Below are 18,647 nucleotides of genomic sequence, written 5' to 3' on the forward strand. Positions count from 1 at the left end.
AAACAAAACAATGACCCGACACTGAATGAGTCTTTTTAACTGCCACTGATTAAAACAACCAACACCTGTGCAGCTATAGGCGGGGCCCGACAGTGCCACCCGTTGGTTGTAAACCAAAATGTGACGGTTAGCGGTTGTTCACTCGCAAATCAAATCAAATGATGAACCCATACAAAGTCTCGCAGCATCTACAGTTTTGAATGACATTGCAAATATTAGTTAAGATTTTTATTTGCCCCCGTGTTCCTTAGGAGCCACCAAAGTACTTTTCCAAACGTATTAAATCCTGCCCACGCCGCCCCAGTTTGGCTTGCCGCAACAACCTCTGCCGAAAGTGTCGGACGATTGAGCGAATTAATTGAAAAGAGCAGCAGAGCGATAGCTGGCGTTCATCCTTTTGCGCATTTTCTCCCCCTCAGTGACCTGGAGAAGTCGGTGGAGGACATCCAGAAGGAGTCGTCCGTTAACCACAAGCTGGTGAGCGTGCAGGAACTGGAGGAGAAAACGGCCGTCCTCCGAAAGTTAGGCGAGACGCTCACCGAGCTCAAGAGTGAGTCAGACGCTTTTGAAATCTCCCACCCGCCATCTGTCAAACGAATCACTCTCATGGACTTCTGCGCCAAAGACGGAAGTTAACGCAAGTCTCTGCCTTGGTCCCGCAGACCAGTTCCCCAGCCTTCAAAGTAAGATGCGGGTGGTGCTCCGGGTGGAAGTGGAGGCCGTCAAGTTTCTAAAAGAGGAACCGCATAGGCTGGACGCCCTGCTGAAACGCTGCAAGACCATCACGGAGACCCTCAATGCCATGCGCAAGTATGCAACGGGGGCGTGAGAAAACAGAACTCTTGTTCATTTGTTGAATTAAATTATTTACTTTTTTATTTGCTTGCACATTTATTTATTTATTTATTCACTCATTTATTTATTTATGTACAGTAAAGTCTCGTTATATCGATATTCTCGGGAGTCGGAAAAAATATCGATATAACCAGACTATCGATATATCCGATCCTGCAGCATGTAAATTTTCTCCTTGCGTTCATAGAAATAGTATCGTAATAAGCAGTACTATCGATATGACCGATATCGATATAACGAGACTTTACTGTATTTGTGTATTTATTTATTTGTGTTAATTTATTGATTTATGGATCTGTGTGTGTTTATTTACTTGCTTCTTTATTTATTTAGATATTTATTTATTTGTGATTTTTTTTTTGTGTTCATTTATTTATTTGTTTACTCTTTTATTTATTTATGTAGTTGTGTATTTATTTATTTGTGTTTATTTATGTAGTTACTGATCTGGGTATTTATTTATTTATTTTTATATTTATTTATTTGTGATTATTTTTTTGTTCATTTATTTATTTGTTTACTCTTATTTATTTATGTAGTTGTGTATTTATTTATTCGTGTTTATTTATTTAGTTACTGATCTGTGTATTTATTTATTTATTTATTTATGTTTATTCACTTATTTATTTGTTGTATTCATTTAGTCTGTTTATTTACTTGAGTTCATTTATGTCTATTGATTTATTTATTTATTTATTTATTTATTTATTTGTTCATTTATTTAGACATTCATTTGTTTGTGTATTTATTTATTTATTTATTTATTTGTGTGTTTATTCCTTTATCTGTTTATTTATTTTGTTTATTCATTTACTTGAGTGTATTTATTTATGTATGTATTTAGTTATTTATTTATTTATGTATCTGTTTGTTTGTTTATTCATGTATTTATTGGCTTATTCATTTATCATTTTCTTTTTTTTTTTTTTTTACTGCAGCGAAATGTGTTCCAAATATTTTTGAATACTACTTCAATTTGCAAGCACAGCCTTTTTATATTCGTTACTGGCAATTCAAGAAACAATTTTGGGTGACACATTAAATGTTCATGTTGATCTGCCAACAAAGCAGTTTTCGTAGCATTCCATGTCCATTGACAACTAAGCTCGTGGAGGTCTTCTGAGGGTCTTTTTTTGTGTTCCGCATAATGATGATCACGATTTCTATGACTACCCCTGCAAGGCAAGCCAACGAAGGCGTCTGGAAGAAACATGAGGACTTCTCATCATCCAAGCACAACGAAGATCTGAGAAAGTTTCCCGATTTTGACCTCCCTACCAGCCCACCCATCGCCATCAATGACCTCGGGGGAGGAAACAGCCTGTCCAACTGGAGTCCGCACACCAGCCTCGCCCGCCGCCATCATGGGAACCCAGCAGGACAGCATAAGGACAATCATCCGCCCGTCCCTCACAAGGGCAAAGCCTTGGAGGAGCTGGAACGCCGCAACGCTGCCGATAAGGCGTTGTCGGTCGAAGTTCGCCTGGTAGGAATCTTTTGGATTCTTCCCTTATCCCCCCCCGTTTCCTGTTCAGAGGCTTTATCAACGTCAACTATCGTCCTCCCAGGCTGCCGAGCGGGACTGGGAGGAAAAGCGAGCTAGCCTGACCCAGTACAGCGCCCAGGACATCAACAGGCTTCTGGAGGAGACGCAGGCCGAGCTCATGAAGGCCATACCCGACTTGGATTTTGCCGCCAAGCAGATCAAACCTACCTCCAATACGACGTCCTCGCAGGTGCCCCAGACGCCCCAAAGCGGAACGGTCACTCCCGAGCACCGCGCCGTCAATAACAAGTCCCTGCAGAGGAAGGAAAGCGGATCCAGACTAGGATCTGGTGAGCAAAAATATTGGCACCTTCTTTGGATCAATGATTTTTTTTTTTAATGAAACCACATGTGAGGCAATTTCATTTGGAATAATAATTTCAAACGCAGGCTTTGAAGTACCGGGTGGACGAGCTACTGTTGCGAATTAGATTAGCTGGGTTGAAGCATACACATTTTCAAGCTATTTTTAAAACATAACCCCATTCACACGTCAGTAAAAAAAAATATCAATAAACCACTTACCAACCAATATACAGCAATACTCAACATTTCTACCACCAATCTCCAACATAGATATGAGATATTGAGATACTAATAATAATAATAATAATAATAATAATAATAATAATAGCAATAGCAACAATAATAATAATAATACTAATAATAATAATAAATTGCATTTATAAGCGCCTTTCAAAACTCTCAAGGACACTTTACAGGCATAGGATAAGAACAACATTTTTTTTCTGCGGGTGAGCTGCGGCAGCCAGCCGCTCCAGCGTTCACTCAACCCAGAAGTGTAACACCACTAACTCAAATATAAAATGTAATTGGCACAATAACATTCAAGTAAAGTAAAACTACTCACCATTTGATGTCAATGCTCTGATCTTACCGTGTAATGGGCATAATTTTTCTTTCATTTCTAAACGGCAGCTAGCTAGCTTTAGTTGTACAAAATGGAGGTTCAAAATGGAGGTGAAGTTCTTTCATGTCTCAAAAGTTGTCAATTTTAACAGTAAATCGGTAGTTATGTGAAGTATATTGGTAAACAGTTGGTAAACAGGTGGTGTGGGGACATCGTGAGGATCCACAAAAGAGAAATAACTACAAAAGATAATCATCCCTGTTACAAAAACACATCTACCAGAAATAGTCTACTTGTGATTAGGCTTCCCAAAGCTTCCCAAAGCATGATGTAAATTGCCTGTTCTGAGTAGGTTCAGTCTTCGAATTACAATAATACCTTCAGATATTCTTCCTAAAGCATCCAATGCGTTCATTTTGACGCAAAAAGTGAGTTTGCATGGCCATGACGCAAGTCCAATTTTTTTTGTTTATTAACCCTCCGCAGATGAGCTGACGCTGCCTCGCTACCGCACAGAGAAACCCTCCAAGTCCCCTCCGCCCCCTCCACCCAGACGCAGCTTCCCTTCTTCTCCGGGCTTGATCACCCGCAGCGGGGAGCCCCTCATTCCTGGGAAGAGCGTCAAGGTAACTCACATCCCATAATTAGAGACTGTATGAAGGTATCAACGGTTGACATCATCTACCGATACAGTGTGCTAGCTCTGGCTAGTATGCTTTTGTCACTAGCAGCTTATGATCACAGCAGTTTTTGCAAACTACGTTTGCGATAACTCTGACGTTGACCAGCGCCGTCAATTAGGCTGGTTTGCCAACTCGAAATCTGATTGGTTAGAGCACCAGTTTGATTCACACCAGTCCAGGTAGATTTCTGACCCTGGTAACAAATGATGGCTGAAATGTGATTGGTTAAATGCTGAAATACGATAACACATGTCTGGAAGCAGCACAACACGGGAAAAGTTATACAAGGAGGCTGAAAGACAATTTGGAATTATTTCATAAAAATTCATAGACAAAATATAATTCATATCAGTCTGTGATTCAGATATTTTTAGGCCAGCAGAGAAGGCCTTGAAGGCCCTGACGGTCCACCACTGATGAGAAGAGAACCTTGTAAAAAAGTAATCATATGTTAAATTGCAGTCACACTACGGAAGGGAAAACACACATAGATTGTTGTTTAAAATCATCCAATCCAAATTAACTCCTTATCTGCCAGACGATGTGCAAAAAATGTGTCCACTCCAGTGCCAGGGTTTTTGTCATTGTCACTCGAATTCCAGGACCCACAGAATATTGAGTTTTAGGATGACATCAACATTCAATGCAGCGTAAGAAACCTAAGACTCTCTTCTTTCATCAGAAAAAAAACAGTTAATTCCTAAGTTATATGGGTCTGGAGTTATCTGATCTTGAAATTAGTACGAAATACAATGCAATGCATATATTGGTTTATATAGCACTTTAACAACAGCCAAAGCTGGAACAAAGCGCTAACATGGTCAAAAAGCAAATCCCCCTCGATAAAACATTTCCAGAGGTCTGACCAGCGCTTTTTTGGCACCAAAGCAAAACAAATTCGGGAATGGCGCTCCACATCATGCTTTTCAATTCCCTTCGGAAATGGCAGTGACTAAATTAAAATTCACTAAAGTGCTTGAAAATGCTTTCCCGTCATACTTTCAGAAGTCCGACTCTGACGAGGTGGAGAGTCAAAAGCCTCACGTGAAGTTAAGGAGGACGGTGTCAGAAAACCCTCGTCCGGCGTCCACGCCTCCAACACTGTCCGGAGACAAGACTGATGCAGAACAGGAGAAAAGTTCTGCCCAGTTAGAGGTATAAGCTTTATCGATATGCCCTCGTGGAAAATTGCGAATCTGTTATTGGCCAGATGTGCTCGCTAACAATGACCACATGTTCAAAGCAGTTCGTATGTGGCGAACCAGACGTGACCGCGTTCAATTACGTCCTCGTGGTTCACGCAAATGCTACATGTTGAATATTCACTTGGCATCTTTTGCGTCCGTTGGGTCTTCCGTCGCTGTGTTTCAATCCCAAATGAATTCAAGTGCTTTCCTGGTTTGTAGGACAGACCTTTGTGTTACATTCCACACATCCCCTTGACCGTCCGAGATGCGCCCCGTTGTTCCGTGACACCGAGCGTTTCACCTCGTGAAACGGAGTCTGATCATTTCCGAGGGGAAGACGTCAAACAGGAAGTGACTTTGCTCCTAACCGAGCTGGAGATCAGGGCACTTTCGCCTTCCGAGGCCCAGGAGCTGAGTGCCGCCATGGGAGTCATTTTGCAAACGCTCACCGTCTCCAAGCACACCGCGGCGTTCTCGGAGGCGCACTTGAGTGAGCGGCCTTTGCTGCTTCTTTTCAGGGAGGAGGCCACGCTCAAGGAGGCCTATGGGCTCCTGCTTTCCATTCTGGAGACATTGCCGCTGCAGACCAAACCCAGAAAAAGATCTTCACACATCCAGCCGAGTTCTCTGGTGATGGCTCTGAGGAAAGGGATTGAAACAGGGGACGTGGTTCTAAAGCTCAGCAGGAAGACTCCTGCAGAAGATCGAAGTCTTTCAACATCAGACCTAATCTCCGTGGAGTCCGAACCAGGAGAAAATGTACGCCAGACTACCTACAAGAAGCTGGACAGTTTGGAGGAGACCATTCGAGAGTTGGAGAACACGTTACAGGAATTCAGCGGCGGTGCCCGTGACGAGTTTGTTGACGCCAAAACCAGCAAGAAACCGTCGGTGCCACCCAAGCCCTCAACATCGAGACAGGTTCTTTCCACACGCCTCTTTGCCCCGAAACATTTCTTTTCCTCATTTCCTCTCTCTGAGGGTTTGCGGAGAACTTCTCACGCCTCTGATGTCTGCTCCCCCATTGGCTCAGAAAAGGAAAAGGGGCGAGACAGACACCAGACTTGTCTTGCGCTGTGATTGGCTGTTGGCTGGTTGGCTGTCGTCTCTCAACCCCTCTCATGCTTTAAACTGACAATAAAAAAAACAAAAAAATATCTTTTTTATTGTCGTTTCTTTGCTTCTTTTCCAAAACTCTTTTCATCTTTGTTGTGTTGTGTTAATGATGATACTGGTTCATTGTGATACTAAAATAATGTTTTTAAGTTATTGGAAGCTTATTTCTGTGTAAAAATTGGTATAAGGGTAATCTCCATATTCATATTGGGGTCTGTTTTTCTAAATGCTTGAAACATTGATAAATGCATTCTGAATATGTATAAAACTTACAGTACGCTACATTTTAATCAAATATAAAAGGAGATCAAATTTCTGATTATTTTCGATTGAGATATTTTTGGTGAATTTTGGTACAAGCGTGAATAAACCGAAATACATTTTTTGAGGAACGGAAATAGGCTTCCATATTTTAACTACTCGATACTACATCCTAAAAAAAATGCCGCCTTGTGTAGCTAAACACATTGTACGTGTCCACTGCCTGCAACATATTTAACTTATTCACTACCAGACGATGTGCAAAAATGGTTCCACTCCAGTGCCAGGGTTTTTGGCATTGTCACTCAAATTCCAGGATCCGCAAAACATTGAGTTTTAGGACAACATAAACATTCAATGCAGGGAAAGAAACCTCAGACTTTCTTCTCTCATCAGAAAAAAAATGTTAATTACTAAATTATATGGGTATGGAGTTATATGAGCTTGAAATGGGGGCAGTTGTCCAAAATACAATGCAATATACAGTGATACATTGGCTTACGAACTTAATTTGTTCCCAGACAGAGTGTGTAAGGCGAAAAGTGTTTATCCCAAAAATTAATTTCCCGTAGGAAACCATTAAAATAAGAATAATCCGTTCCCAGGTCACCATAAAACATAATTTTCTACTTTCTAATTTTCTAAGCCTTACAACTACACATTATTATAATTAAAGAAATAAACTGTACTGTATAATAAAGTCGTTTTATTTACCTTTGTAATGGTCGTTGATGGCTTGATGGAATGGAGTGGCTGGTTTCATCAGCATAAAACACTTGATGAGGAATGTAGCCTTCTTCTTTCACCATCTTGAGGAATGATCCTTTGGAGGTGCTTTCTCTGAGATAATTGTATCTAGTTCCTCATCAATTGTGTTCTGTTTAGCTGGGTTGATAGCTTTTTACATCAAGTGTACAGATGGTTCGTGCAGGTTGTTTGTGGAGCCTGATTGATGGGATATTTTAACTTTGCAGTCTACACTACCTTTGAACTATCAAAGTTTAAACTCTCTCACTGTCGTCTGCCTGTCTTTAATGTTTAAACTATCCCCCCTCACTGCTGTGTTCTTAACCAATCACGTGGCTTTAACCAAAGAAATAGAGGACAAAAACAGTCGGCTGCCATTTTGTTGTTAGAAGAAAGGGCTCGTTCGCGAATGACACATCACCCTTTGAGGCAGTTCTGTGTACGAAAAAAAAGTCCTTATGCCAAGGTAAAGTTCGTATGCCAAGGTAAAATTTTCATAAATGTAACGTTCGTAAACCGAAAAGTTTGTAAGCCAAGCGTAAACCGAGGTATCACTGTATACATATTGGTTCATATAGCGCTTTAACAACAGCTGAAGCTGGAACAAAGCACTAAAATGGAAAAAAAGGAAAATACTGCCCCCTTGTGGAAAAGAGGCCATGGCCAGCGTTTTATTGGCACTCAAGCATGAAAAAAACAAAACCCGAATAAATTCGGGAATGGCACTCCACGTCATATTTTCAATTCCCGAATAAATTCTGGAATGGCAGTGAATGAGTTAATGTAGTATTTGAATAAAGCTCAGTGGGGGTCACTGAAAAATCAGCTACTTTAACGTACAATGACACTATAGTAGCATTCCCAGTTGCTATGTACATGTCAGTACAGCCTCCCACTCAGTGCTGGCCAGGCTGTCATATTCCGCTGTTACAAATGCGATTTGGGATATAATTTCCCACTGGGCAGAGCGAGAGGATTTCAACGTCCTCTCGGGTTGTTTCGTCATGCATGTCTTTGCATCACACGCTACATGGTCGCTCCAACACGCTCTCTCCAAACGCTTGTTGGATGGCAAAAGCGAGGCGGCGTGGCAGCTTGTGAAGTTCATCTCGTATTAACTCAGACACGCTGCCGACTTTCATACGGCGCCTTCGTTTCTTTGCAGAGATGGCAAAAGCACTGCCACTTTGCATTCAAGCAGAATTAAACATACAGTAAAAGTTGTGTTTCAATTCTACGGAAGAGGATGAGGGCCACTGAAGAAAAAAAGGTTGGCAAGATTCTCACTTTAATGTCAGAAATGTCACTTTAAAGTGAGAACTCTGATTTTATTCACAGAATTCTGACTTTAAAATGAGAATTCTGACTTTAAAGTGAGAATTCTGACTTTATTCTCAGAATTCTCACTTTAAAGTCAGAATTCTGACTTTCAAATGAGAATTCTGACTTTAAAGTGAGAATTCTCACTTTATTCTCAGAATTCACACTTTAAAGTCAGAATTCTGACTTGAAAATAAAAATTCTGACTTTAAAACGAGAATTCTGTCTTTATTCTCAGAATTCTGACTTCAAAATGAGAATTGTGACTTATAGGTTGGTAAGATTCTCACTTTATTCTCAGAATTCTGACTTTATTCTTAGAATTCTCACTTGAATTCTCACTTTAAAGTCAGACTTCCGAGAATAAAGTCAGAATTCTGAGAATAAAGTCACAATTCTGACTTTCAAGAATTTAAAGAATTCAGAGAATAAAGTCAAAATTCTGACTTTAAAGTCAGAATTCTGAATTTAAAATGAGAATTCTGACTTTATTCTCAGAATTCTGACTTTATTCTCGAAAGTCTGACTTTAAAGTGAGAATTCAAGTGAGAATTCTAAGAATAAAGTCAGAATTCTGAGAATAAAGTGAGAATCTTACCAACCTTATTTTTTCTTCTTCAGTCCCCTAATCCTCTTCCGTACAATTCCCCTAAAAATAGAGTGTAAATAAGTAAAATATCATCTCCTCTTGCATCAAAACAAAAACATTTTCTGGTGAAATATTCCTCACGAAGATACTTATCATTTTTCCCAATTGTCTTTTCCAGGGAGGGAACGGCACCCTCTGTAAGGTCCCACCAACTCCGGCCTCCAAGCTGAAGCAGCTGCAACAGCAGAACAGCACAGAAAAATTTAAAGGTGGCAAGAGGGAAGATTTCCTGAAGACCCAGCAGCAGGTACTGGATGTTCTTTTCAGGGTTACGTGTACAGTATACGTTCGTGACTTCACCTGCATGCTATTGCTCCTTTGTGTTGTAGTCATCATAAATTTGCTTTCATTTGGGATGCAGGGACAGAGAAGCCTTTTTCGATGTTTGATAAATATCATGAGCAACAGCTGAAGCTTTCGGAATTTGGCTTTATTATTTTTTTATTATTTATTTATTTATTTATTGTTTTTATTATTTATTAGATATTATTATTATTATTATTATTATTATATATTTATTTGTGGTTTTATTGTTCTGGTGTTTCTTGTTCTTTTAATTGTAAAGTGTCCTTGGGTGATTTCAACGGTGCTTATAAATTAAATGTATTATTATTATTATTATTATTATTATTATTATTATTATTTTATTATTATTATTATTTTATTATTATTATTATTATTATTATTATTATTATTATTGTTTTATTATTATTATTATTATTATTATTATTATTTAGACTGCTGTCCATTTGAAAGAAAAAGAACGGGTCGAGAGGGAAAAGCAGGGTGTGTTTGACAAATAGTATTAAATAAGTCAGCAGGAACAATATCTCAAACAAAAAAGTCATCAGAACAAAAAGGTCCAAAGTAGCAAACAAAACCATCAGTAAAAATATGACAATATGAAACTATTATTATTATCCTACCAAATTATTATTCTTAGCCCAGGTAAAAAGGTTCAAAATGTATTTTAGTGCTCTTAGCCATTTTCATTTGGACACATTGACTATATTCTGTGATTTGACGTCAAATATATTTTTGAGAAGCCATTAAGTTGTCACCAAGCAAGAAACTTTCACCTTGATTAGCCATCAATGTCGGCCCCGCTGCTGCCTTGTTGATTTGACGAGACGTCGCTCGGGTAATCATCCTATTTTTTTTCCACATCATTGCCGCTCGGCTTTTTATGATTATACCCATTTACCGCGATGCAAATCGCTTTTTTTTTTGCCGTCAAAAATAACAAGCATCCTATGATAGCTGATTAGGGTTGCTACCTTTCAGGTCTGGAAATAACGGACATTTCTCACAATGTTAGCCTCACCACTTGCTGGTCACCTAGAAAAGAGAAGTCGAGAAAGCATTTAGACTTACTTCCATTTTAAAGTGCTTTATTAACAATAAACATGATTTTTAATAGACTGAAGTAGCCTTAATCTTACCATCACCTAGAGGCTATGAAAAATACTATACTATTCGTTATTAGCTTGCTGTTATCCGGTTTGCGAGCCTGCTAACGCTGGCTAGCAGGCTAACAAACAGTTTACTAGCCTGTTAGCACAAGGTAGAAAACTGATAAGGGTGTGTATTTGGTCGAATAATTAGTGGTCTAAGAAATATAATGTTAATGATACTTGGACAGTTTGCGAGCCTGCTAGCGCTGGCTAGCAAACTGATAGGGAGTATATTTGGTCTAATAAATAATACAGACATATGATGTTAATGATACTTGGACAAACAGTTTACGAGCCTGTTAACGCTCGCTAGCAAACTAGGGCATGTACATGTGTTTGGTCTAATAAAAAATATAGAAATATAATGTTAATGATACTTGGACAGTTTGCTAGTCTGCTAGCGCTGGCTAGCAAACTGACAGGGAGTGTATTTGGTCTAATAAATAATATAGACAATGATAAATACATGTATATATACTTAACTTAAATACATCCTGGGTTTTGTTCTTTAAAAAAATGAAGCCGCACAACTGTTAGTAAATATATATTAAAATTCATGCACCACTATATTTTAATTAGCTAGTAATGTTGAGCTAACGTCACACGGTTAACGCCGTAGAGAGCCGTTTAGTTCCACAATTAGCTTAAAGTGTCCATGCACTTTCTTTTCAGCAGTTCTTTTCAAAGGGAGACAAAAACAGAAAAAGCTAGCTGGCAGTCAGCGTCTTGCTGAAATAATTAGAATAATTTGGCTTTCATGAGACAAGTACGAGAATCTGCTCGGCTCACGGCGAGGATGGCGGGCGTAAATTGCGGCAGGCGGAAGCATGGGACATAAAGGAAAGGAAATAGCGAGGATGAAGAGCAAGCGCTCACTCATATCATCATCATTATCGTCATCATCCAGGATAATCACAGAATGTAAAGGCGCCACTGGGGATTTTTATAAAAATAATAATAATAATACATTTCATTTATAAGCGCCTTTCAAAACTCTAAAGCTCACTTTACAGTCACATGATCAGTTTTTCTGTGGGTGAGTAGCGGCAGCCACACGCGCCAGCGTTCACTCAACCCGGAAGTAACTCAAATAGATAGAAAGCTAGCGAACTATATAATAGATAGCTAATAGATAGCAAGCTAGATAGCCAGCCAACTAATAGCTACATAGCTATATAGCCCGCTAGATAGCTAATAGATAGCAAATAGATAGCTTCCTAGCTAACTAGATAATAGATAGCTAATAGATAGCTAACAGATAGGTAATGGATAGCTAATAGATAACTAACAGATAGCTAATGGATAGCTAGCTAGATAACTAGATAATAGATAGCTAATAGATACCTAATAGCTAGCTAGCTAGATAGCCAGCCAGGTAATTTTTACCAATCGCATCACAATCTGAGACCACCAAAATTGAATGTGATATTGATGAATTCATTTTTTGCCAACTAATAGCTAGCTAGCTATGTAGCCCGCTAGATAGCTAATAGATAGCAAATAGATAGCTACCTAGCTAACTAGATAATGATAGCTAATAGATAGCCAATAGATAACGAACAGATAGCTAATAGATAGCTATCTAGATAACTAGATAATAGATAGCTAATAGATAGCTAATAGATAGCTAGCTAGATAGCCAGCCAGATAATTTTTACCAATCCGGTCAGTTATTTCCTGGCTAATGGTACCCTCTAGTGGATTTAGAGTAAACCACACCACAGTTTTTTAGTCTGGATTGATTCAGAAGTAATAAGTTGAATGAGTTAAAGAGTTAACATCAGTCCGTGATTCAGATATTTTTAGGCCAGCAGCGAAGGCTTTGCTGGCCTTGATGATCCATCACTTGTCCTGTCATATAGTGGATGCTGTTTCATTCGTCATTCTCCCCTTTAAAGGACAACCGACGTCTCCGGACAAGTTGTGTCCATAATTTGTAAAATGGCTTCAAATGACTTCTACTGGGCGTATTTTAATAAGATTCCACCGCGTATAGCTATATTTTACATTTTAAGACTCGCTCTGAACATTCAGGAAGTCTTGTTTTTGAGTTGGTGACGAGTCCTCGTGTGACGTCAGAAAAGGACCGCCTCCTGACCGTAAAAAAGACGCATTGTAGCGTCTTTCCATCACGTCAATGTATTTTGCTGTACTGTTTTTTTTTTTTTTTAAACGTGTGTTAAATCCAAAAGCCGCCAGCAGAGGGATTCCAAGCTCCATTGAAGGAATATATCAGCCTGTGGAAACGGGCTAATTCATTCCTCACAGCTCGGTGGCCATTTTATTGCCTCTTTTTGGGTGAGACATTCCCCCCCGCCCGTTTGCCTCAAAATGACACGGAATAAATTCTTTAATCAATTGCAAACATGTATGCTTTCCTCTTCAGAACTATTTGAATCATATTCATAACTGGATGTGTAACAAGAAAGCATATTCTCCGAATCTGAAGCCATTGTTTGGATTCTCCAGCAATGCAAGACGTCTTGGCGTGATGTCACGAACTGGGGGGCGGGACTTTCTGAAAATGCCTAATTCGCAGCTCAATTTTTTGCAGATTTTGGACACTTTAAGTCATTTTTTATTGGTGTTTTGCATTTGAATAAAAATATCATACTGCATGTTTTGGGTATTTTAGATGCTATGAAACGTTTTTCTGATGTCAGTTAAAAAAAAAAAAAAAAGTGATGTCGGTTGCCCTTTAACAAAAGCAACAACAAAAGTTTTTAAACGGTGTATTCAAATGTCGCCATCTCGTGGCTGATACCGTCATTACATGTGATTGTGCTGAATACAAGTGTGATTATTTTGATTTTTTTAATGCGGTCCTCATCATTAAAAGTCAAAATAAAACCCGTATTGCTCTTCATGTGTCGATGGCACCGAGCCCGTCGCACATGTTCGTGTCTGCCTGGAATAATGTGTCCTTTGTTTGTTCTGTCCTCCCTCCTCCCCCTCCTGCTCTTCGTCACCCGTCTTCCTCTTGGCGGCGTGCGCCCACCCGCCTTCGCCAACGCACGATAACCGCCCCCCCGTCGTCGTCCCCCACTGGCAGTGAGCACCTTGTGAGCATGTATGCGCAGGCAACCTCTCCTTTGTAGGACGTTGTCATCGCCCTCCCCTGGTCCGTTCTCATCACTCCCCTCATCACGTGTCCTCTGACCTGAAGGGCGTCGAGTCGGGGATCCGCCGCAGGAGGGCGGAGGGTCCCACGCTGAGGGCGTCGCCCGTCCAGGCTAAGGCGTTGCTGGCTAGCCTGTCGGCCGCCGGCCTGAGCGCCGAGGCCCTGTTGCTGTCTTCCGCTCTGCGCCAGCACCGCCTCCTCCGCGAACAACAGCAACGGGCGGCGGCGGCGGCCGCGTCCTCCTTGCCCTCGCCCAGCAGTCGCTCACCCTCGCCCGCCTCCTCTTCGTCGCAGACGCCCACCGCCACCTTGTCCTCGTCGTCCTCGCCCGTCCTGTCGCCGTGCTCGCCGACGTCGCTCAAGGCCGGTCTGGAGGGTCTCAGCGGCTGCAAGAATACACGGTAACGGTCAAAGTGTCCCACGTGGTTCTGAAGGTCCATGAAGGGAATCCTCCCCTCCAAAGCACAAAAGCGGACCTTCTTTATCCTCCCACCCGATAAGCTTGTCCTGTTTTAAAACATTGAGTTGCGATAATCGTCACCGCGTTGGTACACTCCGTATGCACATGCATTTCAATCAATCGGGATATGATGGAAATCAAGCTGCGACTGCTTTTAATGCTGATCGAGATCAATTATCGCTTCATCTATCCCAGGGGTGTCAAAGTCATTTTTTGCCGTGGGCCACATTGTAGTTATGGTTTCCTCTCGAGGGCCGTTATGAATTTGGGGAACCCATTAGAATGTTTAAATCCCTTCAAATATTACATATAGAGCACACAGCAAATTAATGAATAACTCGTTTTCAAATCTGAAGTCAAGAATAACGACTTTTATTGTGGTTGACATCCAAAAATATGAAATTTTGGCTCAGATTTTAGCAATCATCATGGAAAAAAATGATGTGGCGGGCCGGATTTGGCCCGCGGGCCTTGACTTTGACACCTGTGATCTATCCTATAATATTTTAAACAATATATAGATTAGAAATTAAGGAAGTACATATTATTCAGACCTCCTAGTAAGCACAACTGTTGCAACCCCCTTTCAAAATAAAACTTCAGCTCTAATATAACATCCATCCACTAGGTGGCAGCCTTACAAGCAGTTCATCGTGGCGACTTTTCGGCCAAATATTTATCTTCGAACAAAACGTACACCAACAAGCGAGCGGGGTCCCCACTTTAATTACAGTTTAATGACGAAGCACAAAATGTCTTAATTAAGCACTGTGTGTACTTATATGTACATTTAGCTCAAATATCCTGCTTGTGCCTCATTTGGGGTCCATCCGCACACAGTTTGCCAAGCTTTGCAAGACTGCGATCATTTTCTCAATCACAAAAACCCTTTATTGATCCCTGCCTATTAAGCCTTAACAGTTTCATTTGAGGAACTTTTTTTTTTTTTTACATTATAACCATGATTCTGGAGACGATCGTAAAAACTGTTTTTCACTGTTTCACTTTTTTGGGCGTGGCTTTAGATGTCAGTACAGTGAGACCTCAACTTACGAACTTAATTGGTTCCCAGACAGAGTGTGTGAGGCGAAAAGTGTGTATCTTAAAAACAATTTTCCCATAGGAAACCATTAAAATGGGAATAATCCGTTCCCGGGTTTCCATAAAATATACTTTTCAACTAAATAAGCCTTAAAACTATACACAACATACCTTATTCTATGTATAATAAATGTGCTATTGTATTGTAATGAAAGAAATACACTGCATTGTAACATAAAGTCACTTTATTTACATTTGTGATGGTCATTGATGGCTTGATGAAATGGCGTTGAAGGTCAAAGGGAATTGCTGTTTGGAAAGAGAGGCACATTACATGAGGACTGTAATTAAAGAAATAAACTGTTCTTGAGAGTTTTGAAAGGCGCTTATAAATGTCATGTATTATTATTATTATTAAAAATAAAGTTTTATTTACCTTTTTGATGGTCGTTGATGGCTTATGGAAGGAGAGTCACCTTCCATAAGGACTGTGGTAACTTAACCTCTGGTGCTGTTCGGTCGTGTGCTTCCGCCGAAGATCACTCCGCCAGCTGTGGTGGGTGTGTATTATGAAAATAGTGCTTATTATAAGGTTTAATTTTCAGAAATTTGACGTTTGTAAGACGAAAAGTTTGTAAGATAAGGTGTTTGTAAGTTGAGGTCTCACTGTATGAGTTACCCTTGTTGCATAAAAACATATTATCTGTATTGTTGTTATCTGAGGCAGTTTCAGTGTGTACTTAGCTAGCTAGCTAGCTAATCTCATGCACTTAAAATAAATAAATAAATCACCTTTGGATATTTTGCTGGCATGGCCGCTTTAGAGTGCGTCGTCATCAGCGACAAGCACGTACTTATCATACCGGAAAACAAAGCAACAAGAATGGGGGATTTTCCAAGATAGTTACCGTATTTTCTGCACTATAAGGCGCACCTAAAAGAATTTTTTTTTTTTTTCAAAAGCTGACCATGCGCCTCATAATACGGTGCGCTTTATGGATGGAAAACGTTTAAAAATATGTGCATTCATTGAATGTGCCCCTTAAAATGCGGTGCACCTTATGTATGGAAACATTTTTAAATATGTCATTTGTTTGGCAGAAGCATGGCAGAAGAGCACACTGAGCACATTTTCTCAAATTTTGCAGATAAAAAAATGGGATTTAAGAAATGCTGCATTGGCTAAATGTGGATTTTTGACGCATTTGACACCCCCCCCCCCCCATTCCATCACCCTCTTTTCAATCCTTTGGGGTGGGCACAACTATAATCTTGAATTAGTGTATGTCTGTGCAGTGTATATATATATATATATATATATATATATATATATATATATATATATATATATACTGTCGATGGGTGTGTGTGTGCGTGCGTGTGTGTGTATGTGATATCTGTGTCTGACAGTATACTTGCGAAAAAAAAGTGTGATTATGAGGATATATGTATTAATATATACAGTACATAGAGTATATAGACTTAGACTATAAATGATGATCTACTGTAAAATGCTTTAGTTTTTATAAATTAACAATGTGATCATTTTGTACAGATTATCGTTTTTGTCATTTCACATTCAGTCTGGAGATTTATTCATATGCGTGGGACATTTATATCATGATATTTGTTTAAAATATATTATCTGTATAGACTCAGAAATATATATAATATCCATTTTTTATTTTATTTTAGGATTTTCTGGATGAACACGTGTTCTATCACATATGTACTGTATTGAGGAATTAGTGACCCAAAACATAATTTATTTCAAAAAAATATATTTTAAATTTTCTTTTAAAAATGTATGAATGCATTTTTTTAATCACCACATACTGTGTGTGCGTGTTTTTTGTTGCTGTTGGAGGTGCCACTATATGGCGTTAAGTACAAAGTTCGTTAGAGGTCACTTGACTTGAATGTTGGGTGACTGCAACGCTCTTAAGCAGTTCAAAAACAGAAACGCAACAGAAAAGTGTTGAACATTTTTTTAATATCATTACAATAAATGTGTTATGTGTTATATAGTAGTACTGTATATAGTATATGTACCGTTTTTTTACTTGAACGTGTGGATGTTCAAACAGCATCGCGAAATAGAAGAAATAAACATTGTATAAATAGTCAAGTTGTTCCTAGCAAGTCCAGGAAATTCTGTCCAGAAAGCCAAATCTGTATGATCATAAATCTGTTGATTTATGAAGATTATTTATTAGTAGATTCATAACAGGTTCCAAGCTATTCACACAGACGCATGTATCGTCTCAAGCAATTGCACGGTGCAGTCAAGATGATTAAAAAAAATATATTAATATATCTAACATGGATGTTTTCTCAAAAAAAAATAATAAAAGAAAGGATTTTAAAAAGTAATGGTGATGTTGAGATGTTCTCTTGATTTTATGTGTGAATCAAAGGCAAGCATGTTAGGGCAGAATCGCTCCAGTGAAATGCTGCCCACAGTTTGTAGTTAGTGTGACATAAAAAACAAAAAAACAATATCATAGATATATTATAAATATATGCAATACAATACATACAGTATAACTATATCAATTTATTAAAAAAAGGCTCATGATTCTGGACATACTGTAATTTATTAGCGTGGATGATGTTACGTGAGGAAATATGTTTGACATGTTTTGGACATAATTTGCTGTGATTGTTTGTCCAATAAAGTGCACCTCCTCTTGTACAGTTACTCGATTCTCCGTGGAATTCTTGTCTTTTAGCTTTAGATTAAGCTAGCATTAACAATAAAAGTATCACACATGGCTATGATCTCGATAGCATGATTTATCATGGGAGTGTTAAATTATATTGGAATATCTAGCGTTAATAAAATAGCTGTGCTAATGCTAACAAGATTAAACTAGCATTAGCACTGAAATTATTACACATGGCTGCGATGTCGATAGATTGACTTAACTAATCACGGGAGTGTTAAATTATATTGGAGTACCTAGCTTTAATAAAATAGCGGTGCTAATACTAACAACATTAAACTAGCATTAGCACTGAAAGTATTACACGTGACTGTGATATCGATAGATTGACTTAACTAATCATGGGAGTGTAAAATTATATTGGAATGCCTAGCTTTAATAAATTAGCTGTGCTCGTGCTAACAAGACTAAGCTAGCATTAGTACTGAAAGTGTTACATGTGGCTGTGATATCGATAGATTGACTTAACTAATCATGGGACTGTTAAATTATATTGGAGTACCTAGCTTTAATAAAATAGCAGTGCTAATGCTAACAAGATTAAAATAGCCTTACCACTGAAAGTATTACACGTGGCTGCGATGTCGATAGCACTGAAAGTATTACACGT

At 39.1% G+C, this 18,647-nt stretch overlaps 1 protein-coding gene across 4 annotated transcripts in view; it reads left to right on the top strand.

Annotated features, from left to right (window-relative positions):
- The window catches only part of srcin1a (SRC kinase signaling inhibitor 1a), an 86,586-nt gene extending 68,574 nt beyond the window's left edge, over nucleotides 1–18,012 (top strand). For all 4 annotated transcript variants that reach the window (XM_089018792.1, XM_089018790.1, XM_089018791.1 and 1 more), the window contains 9 exons: nucleotides 420–550; nucleotides 663–810; nucleotides 2,038–2,341; nucleotides 2,424–2,691; nucleotides 3,759–3,898; nucleotides 4,961–5,110; nucleotides 5,362–6,063; nucleotides 9,354–9,482; nucleotides 13,856–18,012. In XM_089018792.1, coding sequence (XP_088874918.1) covers nucleotides 420–550; nucleotides 663–810; nucleotides 2,038–2,341; nucleotides 2,424–2,691; nucleotides 3,759–3,898; nucleotides 4,961–5,110; nucleotides 5,362–6,063; nucleotides 9,354–9,482; nucleotides 13,856–14,215 — 2,332 coding nt within the window. In that variant the 3' untranslated portion in view covers nucleotides 14,216–18,012. The remainder of the gene's footprint in view (nucleotides 1–419; nucleotides 551–662; nucleotides 811–2,037; nucleotides 2,342–2,423; nucleotides 2,692–3,758; nucleotides 3,899–4,960; nucleotides 5,111–5,361; nucleotides 6,064–9,353; nucleotides 9,483–13,855) is intronic.
- Nucleotides 18,013–18,647: the final 635 nt, after the last annotated feature.

This window comes from Hippocampus bargibanti, linkage group LG17 (assembly GCF_051943395.1).
Source record: "Hippocampus bargibanti isolate YZ-2025 linkage group LG17, ASM5194339v1, whole genome shotgun sequence".
NCBI classification, from domain to species: Eukaryota; Metazoa; Chordata; class Actinopteri; order Syngnathiformes; family Syngnathidae; genus Hippocampus; species Hippocampus bargibanti.